The 13150-nt window shown below is 31.3% G+C and overlaps 1 protein-coding gene across 1 annotated transcript; it reads left to right on the top strand.

The window, feature by feature from the left end:
• Positions 1–4276: 4276 nt before the first annotated feature.
• LOC125069265 lies at positions 4277–12967 on the top strand. The gene is made up of 7 exons (XM_047678698.1): positions 4277–4457; positions 4532–5329; positions 6514–6631; positions 6832–7033; positions 7190–7252; positions 7710–7816; positions 8458–12967. Exons 1-7 carry the CDS (start codon positions 4277–4279, stop codon positions 8516–8518), a joined length of 1530 nt encoding a protein of 509 aa, XP_047534654.1. The 3' UTR covers positions 8519–12967.
• Positions 12968–13150: the final 183 nt, after the last annotated feature.

Here is a 13150-nt window from a genome sequence, read left to right as displayed (position 1 = left end):
ATTCAATATGATCCGTGAACATCAATGATATTGTATACCGACACGTTATGCACTTTTAAAAACTGTTTGCTCTATAACAAGTCTCTATTTCATTTGCATTTTTTTTAATATAAAATAATTTTCTTTCTTATTTATTATTGAAAGGCAAAGGAGCAAATTTTCCACTTAATAGTAATGCCACATCTCCGCTGCAAAAAGTTTACATCACCTTAAACCGGCATCACCAAGCATTTGTTCATCCATTATAAATGATTGCAAGATTTTAAATTTAATAAGAATATAACGTTTCTAAAGGTATGGTATCATTGGTATTAAGTATTTGTAGGCGATACAAAATATTTATTCTATTGAGTAATGGCTTATTCTGGTGTTTCATCGTTCTTTCTTCCGTCTCTTATCGTTAGAATTTGTAAATAAACGTACTATTAAACTTGCCCTGTTCAACCCTTATGTAACATTTACGCTGTTCCCTAACCGTCTGTTCTAGTCCTTAAAAATAATAATATGTTTTTCTATCAATTCCCGTTGATAATGTCGTTAGGAGATCATTTAAGTGATTATTCATAATACTGCATTATTTTCGTGTATTTTATATGCCTTTAATGTAAATCAATTGTAAGTAATTACAACTAATATAACTAATGTAGTACCTCAAAGCTAGATAGAATATCTTGTTGTCTGTCATTATATATAATGCTAAAGTATCGTAATATGTGTATTGATGTAATAAAGAAAAAAAATATAAGCAAATATTTTTCAAAAATTTATCCACAAATAATATTAATTTTCGGGAAATGTATGTAGTTACAAAATAGTATTAAAATTGTTGCCAAATTATAAAATGGGTCGTGGTCACAAGAGCTGACTCTAAAGACTGTGAAAAAAAAACGATTCGTAATAGTTGATAATGTGTGTAGTTCTTTTTTTATAATTTACAGAATCAATACAGATAAAAAAATAAAAATATAGAACAGATTATCCGTGAGTATTTAAAATTGGGACCATTCTCTTTTAAGAGAAATAATTATTTTGCGCATTATTTAATAGAATAAAAACACCGGCCACCTAATTAAGTAAATTGACTTAACATTTGTTGTTAATAGATAATTTTTTTATTGTATTCAAAATTTTTGCTAGATTAAAATTAAAAAGCTAAGCTCTTCTGACCACGATTGCACTATGGAAGTAATACCTTGTGTATAATTGATAAAATATACAAATTAAAAATTATAAATGATATAAAGTTGTTCGGTAAATATGCCTATGATATATAAGATCTAGGAGTGTTTTTTTTTAAATTTGTATTAATTTCTAGTTATTGCATTTATTCATAATGGGAGGTTTACAGTAAAAACTCTGTAGTAGAAATTTAATTTAATATATTGTTTTGTTATATGAGAAATAGTCTTTTAAAAACCTAAAAACTCAGTCACAATAAGCTTTTTTTAAGTAGTTTCAATAGAATACATTTAGTTTTGTATTTATTATTTTGTAAATCTTCCACTTTTCTTCCAGATCTTATGTAATAAAGGGATATTAAATATGTAGGAGAAAAATATGGTTTTGTTTTTGTTATAATTTATTTGAAAAATTTAATTAAATATATTTCATTTATTTCGTAAGGTATTGACCTCATCAACCCAATTACTGAGCTGTAGCTCATCTATGTTAAAAGTTATTTTTATTAGTAAAGAGTTTTTAAGGAAACAGGTTTTATTAAAAAGGAGTGTCACAACGAATTTGTTAATTTAATACAATGAAACCGGTCATAGTTTTTAAATAAGAGTGCAATAATTTGTGAGAAATTAAATCTGGAAAAAAGAACTTTTAAAAAAAAATATATTTTTTTATGTAATTTGTTCTTCCTTTAGACATCTTGAAGACTGATTTTGTATAACATGTAAAAATTAAATTAATATTTTTTCGTTATTTTTCTACTACTTCACCGATATTTATAAAATCTTAAATCACCTATAGTTTTATGAGTAATTAATACTTTTATTGTTTCCTTTTTTTGTGAGAATACATTTTATTTGTGCCATTACTGTTCCATGTGAAGTTTAAAAACACAGTGTTATATTTGAAAAAAGAAATTGACATCAGTGCCAAATTATCTCTTAATCTTTATATGATTTGGCGATTCTCTACAATATTGTAAATATATGGTACAGGTCATCCCAACCAGTGTAAAGAGATATCAAGAGGTAACGTTCGGCCTTACTAAAAAAGCCATTGAATTGAGCAACGACAGAGTGTTATATCACAACTTATTTTTCTTTAACATAGCTCTGTAAATTACTTAAAATAGTTGTTTCATGGCCTAGGGAGGCGTTACAAATGGGTTGGGAATCCATGTCAGTGATTTTTACCACATGCAAATAAAAATGAAATCATGGTAACACTAGAATTATGTAAAATGTATGCAACTATATATTTCTTTACATATGTTAATCAATAATATTTAATAATTATTGATTTCGAATCACTGAGTATTGAACAGTCTACAATTAAGCAGGCGTTAGGTATATAAAGTTCAATTCAATAGTTTTTTTTTTTCAATACATTTATTAAAATTGTAAATCATCGAAAATGTTTTTCTTCAATCGATAATTGCTTGTCGATATTTTACATGTATTGAGAATAAAATATAGATTGGTGACACAGATTATATAAGACTAAACCAATAACTTTTTTGTTAATTTTTTTTTTTCGCTTTTTTCTTGTGTTGTATAAATTTTATTGAAAATAATTTTTGAATACCTATGTGACTTAGGACTTTGCAACCACGAGTGAAGCCTAATGAAGACTTGTTTATCAGAGGTGTTCATCATATTTTTGTTTTAGAATAAGAAAATATATAATGTGTAAGATCATATTTATTTGTAATTGTTAAATTTATTAATAAAAAGGTTATAATGTATAATCGTCAATATCGATTTACTGATATTTAAACAACACTAATTATAATATTTTAATCCCTTTTACAAGTCCAAACATTAAATGTAATTATGTACTGCGAGATCACGATCATTTCTAGAAGTCTGCTTGGTGTATTTATTTAATACAATAAAAAAAAGTCATAAACTAAACAATAATTTTGGATTTTTTCTATGTGTGATGCTTTAAAAGCTAAATCTATGCTCAGACTCCTAATGTACCTATTTAAATATTTTTATATTATAAAACTAAACCTAGTGTCTATTATTATTGTGCATTTATTGGAAACGAATTTATTTTGTGTTGTTTTAAATAATATCCTATTATATTTATGACTCACAATCTGTCATTTATGAAAAAATAAACAAGCCTTATGGAATACATTTGTTTTTTTTTTTAATAAAATTTCAATTACGTAACCTGTCCATTTTTTAAATAAATATACTTAGTAAATCTATTTAATATTAATAACCAAGTAAAATGAATTTCGACATCGCTCCTCGAGGCCAGACATAATTTCTTAAGTGCAAATTACACTATAGAAATAATGAAACTATAGCTTTAGACTATATATGAATTTAGTAGGTACTTTTAAAATATTTACGTATTTATGTACAGTTATAAAAAATGCACGCATAGAAATTCATGCTGCATGCATGTGTATTTTAATTTAAAATTGCTTTATCTTATTTACTATTTTATTATTAATAGTAAAATAAAATTATGGTAGTGGCTTATGATAAAAGTAACATAGTAGTAAATGTCCTAATGCTGAGCTAAGGTTTCCTCTTTTTTTGAGAAGTTTCGGAGTTTATTTCACCATGGGGGTTTATGCGAAATTAGATACATGCAGGTTTCCTCTCTTTTCATTGACCGTTGAGCAGAGATGAATTTTAAATTCAGTATATAGTATATAAGATTTATTAGACACAAATTTCAAGCATATGTCAAATCAGTGGTCTTGTCTGAGTTTGAACCCGCAGCATTCGATTAAGATTCACGCGTTCTAACCTATTATGTATATATTATAATTTTCAAATCCTGAAACTTACAAATAAGTATAGGTATATAAAATGGTGTACTATAAAAAAACTGTTATATAATATCTTCAAGTTTCTTACACTTAGTACTGATTAGGTAAAAATGTTATTAATAATAATAAAATCAATGTCATCTTGAAAGTATAAATTAAAAACGACTATTATAATATTTGGATATTTATATTATAAAATTTGAGATTGAATAATATCTGTTTCGTTTTGTTTTTCCAAAATGTTGCCATGTTTTTTAAGTTAATGCCAATTCTTGAACTGGTTTACAAACTGTCATATTCATTATCATGGCGGAGGACGAAGACGGTGTTTCGGATAAAAAAGCACCTGAAAGTTCAAATAATGGAGAATCTTCGCAAGATAATCAACAAAATGCCATTAAACCCGACTTAGGAATAGAAGAAGCTAAGTATGATGTTAAAGAAAATGGAGATGCGGAGCCTGTTGAACCTATATGTTCATCGTCTAGTATGTGTTTTGCGAAGTTGTTTTTTGTTCTCTAAATAAAAGGCATTCCTTTAGTTAATTTCTCCTTTTTACAGAATCGACTGGTGCAGTGCGCAAAGAAGAGAATCCTTTTTCTTTCCGGCACTTTTTGAAGCGAGACCTGTCTCTGCCAGGGAATTCGACATATGAAAACACGGGAGCCAGGCCGAAAGTTTACGCGAATACAGTGCAGCATTCTCCAACAAAAATAGATATTCACGCTGATTCGAGGCGTGACAAAATACGTTCAAGTGAAATTCAAGCCAAAGATAAACAAAGTGATGGCATAAGCCTTCGTAACTGTGACAATACGTCTTCGAGTAGTTCCGTAGAAATACCTTTTAGTGTAGTTGATAATACCGATTCTAAGCATAATCTATACGCGGATAGTTCCGACGGGCCTTTTTTTCACAGGCCTAACTTAGCTTCGGAGCCTTTAGGCATGCCGTCATTACCTGATTTTGTGCAAGACCACATACTAGTGGAGCAAGCCTATTTGAACTCTAATGGCCCTATATCCGTCGACTTGGACAATTTACCTGATTTCACGTTTAATACTAATTTTAATGCTGGATCATCGGCTTCCTTGGGAAGAAGGAATAAAAGTGGATATGGTAGTAATAGGGGTTATGACTTTGAATCTTACATGGGAGCGGCCTCCACATCTGCAGACTCTGGTCCATCTGCTCGTAACATTCCTTTGGACTTGCCCACTGGTGCAGAGGCGGCTGGCCCGGTGCCTCTTGACCTGCCTGTACACCTCAGCTTGGATTTAACTGAGTCAGTTAACTCAGCTGATCGCAGGAATGTGTCTCCTAGAAATAGTTTTCCATTGGACTTGCCTCCTAATGTAGGTTAGTGGTTAATTATTTGATAACAGTTTATTTAATCAATTTAGTTATTATCTTAAGTATTCAGTGAATACATTGCAAGCTTAACAATTAATTTACATGACTGATATACAAGTTTTTTATGATTTTATACAAATGTTTAAATATTTAATTCACTGTCTTTTTAATTCCTAAATTTATATTTGCTTTGAGGAGAAAAATGTTACATATTATTAAATTGGCATTGTTATAAATAAAAAAAAAAATTATTTATATATATTTATGCTTAACTTTAAGTAGTAGTAACTACAATTTAATATACTACTAAAAACAATACAAAGAAACTACATATAAATATTGTTTCTATAGTACAGAAGCTATTGTACCAAATTAGTCTATGACAATGACTCGCTCTATTGCTAATTCATATAAATGGGCTTCATACCATTTTATAAACCTTAATTTGTACAATCTACATTCAATTTTATACACACTTATGGTATTTTTGCATCTTTATTTATTTCATAATACTGATTCTAAGCCTAATCCATATGCGGATAGTTCAGTCGGGCTATTATTTCACAGGCCTAACATAGCTTGGGAGCCTTTAGGCATGCCTTCATTAACTGATTTTACATGAAGTACACAAATAAATCTTGGTGATCATTTTCAAATTATAAAAAACAAAACAATACACATGACATCTTTGTGTGCCAGTTGTCATGGTGCTTGGTTTAAGTCTGTAAATGCCAAATTGTGTATCAAAATATTGATGATAGTCAATCTCATATTAAATAATCATACATGACTATGTTCTACATGGAATACCTATCATTTATTTTATTTTATTTAAATTTCTCCAGAGACATGTGCCTTGGTTGTTACATTAGTATCTTAATAGTACTTATAATTTCCTATCTAATTCATAATTTTAAAACTAAATAGTAGACATACTCTGGTACATTGGCCCTTAATATGATTAAATAAATTAATATGCTACTCTTGATATGTTTTATCACAATATGTTTACTCCAGATATTACAATTATAGTTTACATAACGTAACACACTTTATTCCTTGACTTCTACACAATTTTCTACATTATAAATTTTTTATTATCAATATGCTAATTGCTTTGTTCATAGGGTTTCTGTGTGTGTAATGTTATTATTTCTTTAGGTAAAAAGCTATTTTTTATCAAATTTAAGGTGCAGAGTCCATGAGGCTACCAGACTTCCTACCGGTGCATCCTGGCAGGACTTCACCAGAACCAGAGCATCAAGACGAGCAGTTGCAGCAAATTATCTCTGAATTAGAGCGCACCAGGTAAGGATATCATTCTTTTAAAAAGCATGTATTTAGTTTATTACACACACACACTTCTCTGGTAGTTACAGCTATAGATGGTTGCCATGGCCATCCATTCCTAAGATAATATTAACTTTTAAATGTCCCATAAGCTCGAACGAGTATAGTCTAGACACTAAATAAAAACCAATGACACGGGTGTTTGCTCACACGAGCAGGGCGGAGCTGTTCGCGGAGCGCAGTCGGCGCTCGCGCGCGGAGGAGGATGCTCGTGCGGCGCGCGAGGTGGCGACGCAGCTGCGCGCCGAGGCGGCGGCCGCGCGCGCCCGCCTGGGGGAGGCGCGGCGCGCCGACCGCGACTACGCCGGCCAGCTCGACGCCGTGTCGCAGCGCGCGCACTCCAACCTGCTCGACACCGCCGTGAGTGTCCCTCGGCCGCGTTGCAATTCGCATTTATTCGAAGAGGAGAGTGCGTCTAGTAGTGTCCTCCGACCGACCTCCGCCCGGTCGTTGAGAGTACAGTACATGAGGCCATTTCAGAATCATTAATCGATCGCTTCTCTTTCCTTATTTCAGGCCCGAGCGTCCGAGGCGGAAACGACGGTCTCCAAATTGAAAAATGAAATAAAAAGACTAAAGGTACCCGAGTCGCTATTAGTATGTAAAGCGTAGAGATGTAAACTATCGATAGTCAAACTATCGACCTCGAAAACTATTCAAGATAGTACTTGTATATTTTAATGTTTTTTCTGTAATCGAGGATAAAAAATTGACAGCAGAAACAATGGTGCTAATATTGGTTCACTTAATCAGTATCACATATTTAAACTTTGTTGCTTGCACGAAATGTATTAATTCCTATACTCTCTCTTGGCAAATGCTTCATTAAATGTATTTAAATATCTTTTGAAACTAATACTATCGAATTATCACCGATGTATAGATAGTATAAAACAATCGATAGACTATCGATACCGTTGCTTACACATCGCCTACCGATGAACAATGGATTGTATTGCTATCGACGAGCACCACGAGTGCGTGCGAGTGCGTGCGAGTGCGTGCGAGTGCGTGTGTACAGGCCGTGTGTCCGCAGGAGGAGCTGTCGGCGAGCCGCGCGGAGGCGCGCGGGCTGCGCGCGGCGCAGTGCGGCGTGGCGGCCGACCTGCGCCGCGCCAGCCACCGCGCCGAGACCTCGCTCAGGTACGGCGCCCGCCCGGGCCGAGCTTACATTCATGAATTCTAATCATTTGTAAAAAATACATTAGTAGAAAAATATATCATTCAATACATAGATGATAAAAAAGTTTGTTGACTTCCAGGCAGGATACATATACATACATAATTGTAATTAACAAACACTATGTATTTTAAATTATGGAAAAGTAAGAAAGAGTAACTACTGAGTTTCTTGCCGATTCTTCTCGGTACAATCTACGTACCGAATCGGTGGTAGCTTCACTTAATATCGTTTTGTAAAATGACGATTCAATAGTGCTTGTAAAAGCTTCCTTGAATAAAATATATTTTGATTTCGTTAAGTCTCTACCCATGGAATTATATGGGGATCTAATATATATTACCGAAAAAAAACCAAGACATACACTACCCGTATCGAGGATAAATTATTACGAAACGTGTAAAACATTTTATTGCTACTGAAACTACATACTAATCAACATTTCAAATTCATGGACGTAAATGTAACAATTTCTGTATGAATCTGAATGTCCTGCTTCCTTTTAAGTTAATTACCTGTAGTGCATATAAAATTCATTCAAGAACCAGTTCTAACATGTTTGCGTGAAATTATGTTATTAATTTTTCAATATTATGAATCACAGGGAGCTCCTGTCGGGCTTGGAGCGGTTACGGACCCTGAGCTCGACGCTGGACCCGACATGATGCTAGCTCCCACGTTCCTGTCGACGACACCTCAACTTTTGTATTCATTTATTTCTCTAAATGCTGCTATTTATAAGATAATTTATTAAATATAATTATTTAACCTATACTGAGTTGATTATACTCTCTGTAACTCAGTTGTAAAAATATACAATGTCTTTTTTTTGGATTTGCACTTCGAATCTCTTTAATAATATATAAAATTAAATCTTTTTTTAAATATTTTTGTATAGAAACGATAAAATAATCGATGTTTTTACAACTGAGAGAAATTACGCTTCTATTCCGCGAGATAATGTTAACTGTCCACGTCTATGTTAGTATTTGGTTAAAACCAGAAACGCAGTACAATTAAGTTTATGTACAATCGAAAACATTTTAAACATATTTAGAATTAAATTAACTTAAAATTGTATCTAGTTGTGTATGGGAAGTCGTTGAAATCGTCCTTGCGATAATTTGCTAAAGTCAAAGCGGCTGGGATCGGATCAGACTAATCTACTAATCTGCATCGGCCAGATCCATATAAAGAAAGGAAAAAATAAAAAAAACTTTATACCTTAAAAAACACGACTGCCCTGAGTGAATGAATGAATATATAACCAATGTCATAGACAAACATATGTACATCAGTTCAGGTATTTAAAAGTTATACATTATATATGTCAGATGTTGTTTATTTGACTTTCTGTCCTATTGTCGTTGGAATAGACTGTATAGACATGTATATGGAAACCATTACACTCCTTTTATGGACAGTCGTGTTATAAAGGATCCTACTCATTTAACTCAAACATATATGAACGCTACACATCTTATGTCTAGAAGAGATGTTTTTTCAAGCGTTCAAGCTTTAGGGATGGGCCTGACTAATGTAATTGTTTAGAATTATCGATATTTATTTTTGTAATCGAAAATAATATAAGGTTATTATATATTTGGGCCATTTCTTAATCGTATTCGCAGTAACCTTTAAGATGTGAATAGTAAGTTGTGATGCAAAATTTTATTTAATTAACTTAAATGAGACTAATTTTAGACTTTTTAAATTGGTATAGGTTGGTATTAGGGTGCAATTATGACGTCATTGAAAAAAGGTTATGTATGAAACTAAATAAATTATGTGTTCTTTGTGACATCACTAATTGTTGTTTGAAGTCATATTGAATAAACGTCTTGTGACGTAATTCAATGCAAAGTCATTCGTCTTAATGGTTTTTATATGTGACTAATCGACTATGTAACTATTTATTATATACTATATATATATATATATATATTATAGTACAGATTATTCATTATATATATGTTACAATTGTATGAATAAAACGGAAGGTAACTGAGAAGTTGATTTTAGAATACAAACAAAACATACTCTTTGTAAAGATGGGGTCACATTTTTTCGAAAGATGATCAACATTATATACACAGTGTCGCAAGTTATTTTGGCGTATCTTTATTTATTTATAGCGCAGCTAAAGATTCTCGGACGTCCACGCTACATTTTTACAATGAAATGATGTTATATATGTATGTATGTCTTCTGAGTGACGTAGTTTATGATTTATGACGTCAAAGGCAATCGAAAATGGCGGAGGGTCGCAATAGTGTAAGACCTTTTTTAACGGTGTATATGCTTCTACGAAATCTTAGTCATTTATAGTTACTTCTGAGACCACACTAAGGTAATATTTGAAGATTTTTAATACAATATTTTGACAAATATGTTACTATTACTACTTAGTCGAAGCAGTTTATTTTTTTTTATTAAAGAGGTAGGCAGGCGGACCACCTGATGGTAAGTAGTCAGCATCGCATTAATCAATGCGCCGCCGAGCATAGGAATATAATGTTTTGTTCTATGTATCTGTACCCTAAGTCGTGGCTACAGCAATGTCTCTTATCCAATAACGCGATTATTAACATCATTCATCCTTAGTGTGATCCAAACTTTAGAGTTTTGAAATCGGTTGTTATTCATTGAAACGATTCTATATAGTTAGTGATGTCCTAGCGGTAAAAGGTTCTAGGCAAAAAAAGGCGCGAAAATCCCATCGAAAAAAATGGCGCCTTTTGTCAAATATGGATTTTCTTGTTCATTGTTTCTAAATTGAACTAAATCTGAATAAAACTGGATTGAGTATATTCATGAGCTCGGAACGACTGCATTGAATATACTTATTCCTTGACTATTAATTTAAATAATAATAATGAATATTAATTAAAATTGTTTTTTCAAATAAAATATTGTTCATTTTTAATATTCTTACTAAACTTACCATATGCAATATTTTCTATATTTTAGAATCTTGCAAGTACTATAATCGTTTTAACAATAAGCTTTGTATGATATAACTGAGAGCCGGTTGTGTACAATTGTACAGTTTAATTTATTTTGTATGTGAATGTACGTTCAGTAAATTGTAACGTGTGAAATGAACAATCGGAATCGGATCGGAATGTATCATATATTTCGTCTACAAAATGTGTTGTAACCATAGACTGACCGAGAAGTTCGCTGAAGTTGGTTGTTGGTTGAAGGTAGTTAAGAACCCAGCTGTCTGATCTGGTTAATCAGATAGTATTAATCGCATTCGTCATGTCGTTTATGACGAACTAAAGAAGAGAAAAAAGTTAGAATCTAGACCAGTGGCTCTAAACCCTCGGTCCATAGACAATATATTTTAATGGTAACTTTAGTCAAATATGCTACGATGTCGCGATGTTTAGTGACGTTCGCTGGACGATATGAGTTTTGTTTTTAATTTTTCAGCAACTAAAGAGTGGTGTATTTGTGAGGATAATGTTCAGTCTGTTCTTCAATTGTGTCTATGGTTCTAGCACATCTGATATAAATCATTAATACATCTATGTAAGTTTAGATAACTAAAATGAATATTAGCATGTGGCTTTTGTTTCAAATATGAAATAATTAGGAAAATTAAATACAATTTGATAGAATCGGTCGGTACTGTGTTTAATCGGGTTAACATTAACCATTAATCATTCATTAAAGAGAGCAAGGATAAGTTGTTATAAATGATACTTAATATTGTATTATAAATCAAAACTTGTAAATAAAATCATACATTTTATTGTAAATTCGTATGAAATAATGATTCACATTTATTTTTAATTGATAACTTGGAGCAGCATTTGACTGCGGCGCATATCTTAAACCTAACTTGTAAAGGAGGCTATCGAATAATATTTAAGAGCCACATGCATAAACACTATTGTAATATTTACCGTTTAATTAAAATGATTCATTTTTTAATTTACTTTTTTTTTGTATTTTACTCCAATCGTGAGCTATATTTAAAATTTCAAGGTTAACTTATCGTCGAATAAGTAAAAAATCAATTGTAAAATTTCACCGTCACGTACATTGCCCCAAGAGATTTAATGAAAACGTGGTAGATACAATTGTATTGATTGTCTTTAGGGAAATAATATAGCAGTCTGAGATCATCCTCTGTTAAAATCACTAGTGGCAATTCTGTCTTAATTCGAAAGTCTAAGAGTCTCTGTTTTCTGTGAGATTTGTATTATACGAGCGTTGTGATCACTTGTACCGAGACAGACTTGATACAATACGCATACGTAAAATAAAACTAACCTAAACAATATATTTAGTCAAGAGTACTTTTAACTAAATGGTAATAATTGTATTGATCTTAACTTGTTTTGTTCTGTTGACAAATAACACTAAATGAACTTTCCTTTTTAATCTCACTCATTGAAAATTTATAAATAAATTTGTTCGCACCAGTATCTTCAATCAATATTTTTTAATAATTCATATGATGTTATAATTTAAAACCGGTACCCGATCAATGTCCAGTTCATATGTAGTTTAAATCGATGGCAACTAATTGGTATTTTTTTATTTTATTATTTTTATTACGTCATACCAGTTGCAAATCATCGCCAGTCTCTTGTGAAAAAAATTATACAAGCGTATTTGTTATGTGGAATGGTAAATTTTGTAAATATATTATGATTGTTTTATTTAAGTTCCTTAAATATTAATAAAATGTAAAATCATATAAAACTTCAAACCAGACTTCATAAAGTTAAGTATTAATTTTGATTTTTAACCATTAGAGGTAGATTTCACCACGATACCCGATACAGCCAGCGACTTCCAGCTAGCCAGACTTTCTTTAGATTAACAGATAATTAATAACATTATTGACATTACATATTAAGTTCCCTAAATTAGTATTGAGTACCTTAGTCCCATTGCAAAATTGCAGATTCCTCGATGCAGTTTATGTTTATATTCAAATAAAATATTGGTAATAGAAGTTTTTCAAAAATGTACATAATATTCATTTTAAGATAAATCTGTAAAAGCTCGATAAAAGTTTGTATGCTGGTTCTATAAAATATTGGTTGATTGAAAAAATATTATTGTTTTATGAGACATAAAGTATAACTTATGTGAGCGTGATGGAAACAAATAAAATTAATTTTAAATTGTGGTGTTTTATTGAAAGTAAATATTTAATTATAAATCCTTAGTAACATGTTAAGTATTTTCGTAAATTTAGAAAAAAATATATATGAAATTGGTTTCTGATGTGCTCGACCCAAAACATGTATATCTAGTAAATCTTTGTAGAATTT

Source organism: Vanessa atalanta, chromosome 15 (genome assembly GCF_905147765.1).
Source record: "Vanessa atalanta chromosome 15, ilVanAtal1.2, whole genome shotgun sequence".
Classification (NCBI taxonomy): domain Eukaryota; kingdom Metazoa; phylum Arthropoda; class Insecta; order Lepidoptera; family Nymphalidae; genus Vanessa; species Vanessa atalanta.
The sequence above is the reverse complement of the archived record's forward strand: the minus strand, read 5'-3'. Positions and strand labels throughout refer to the sequence as shown.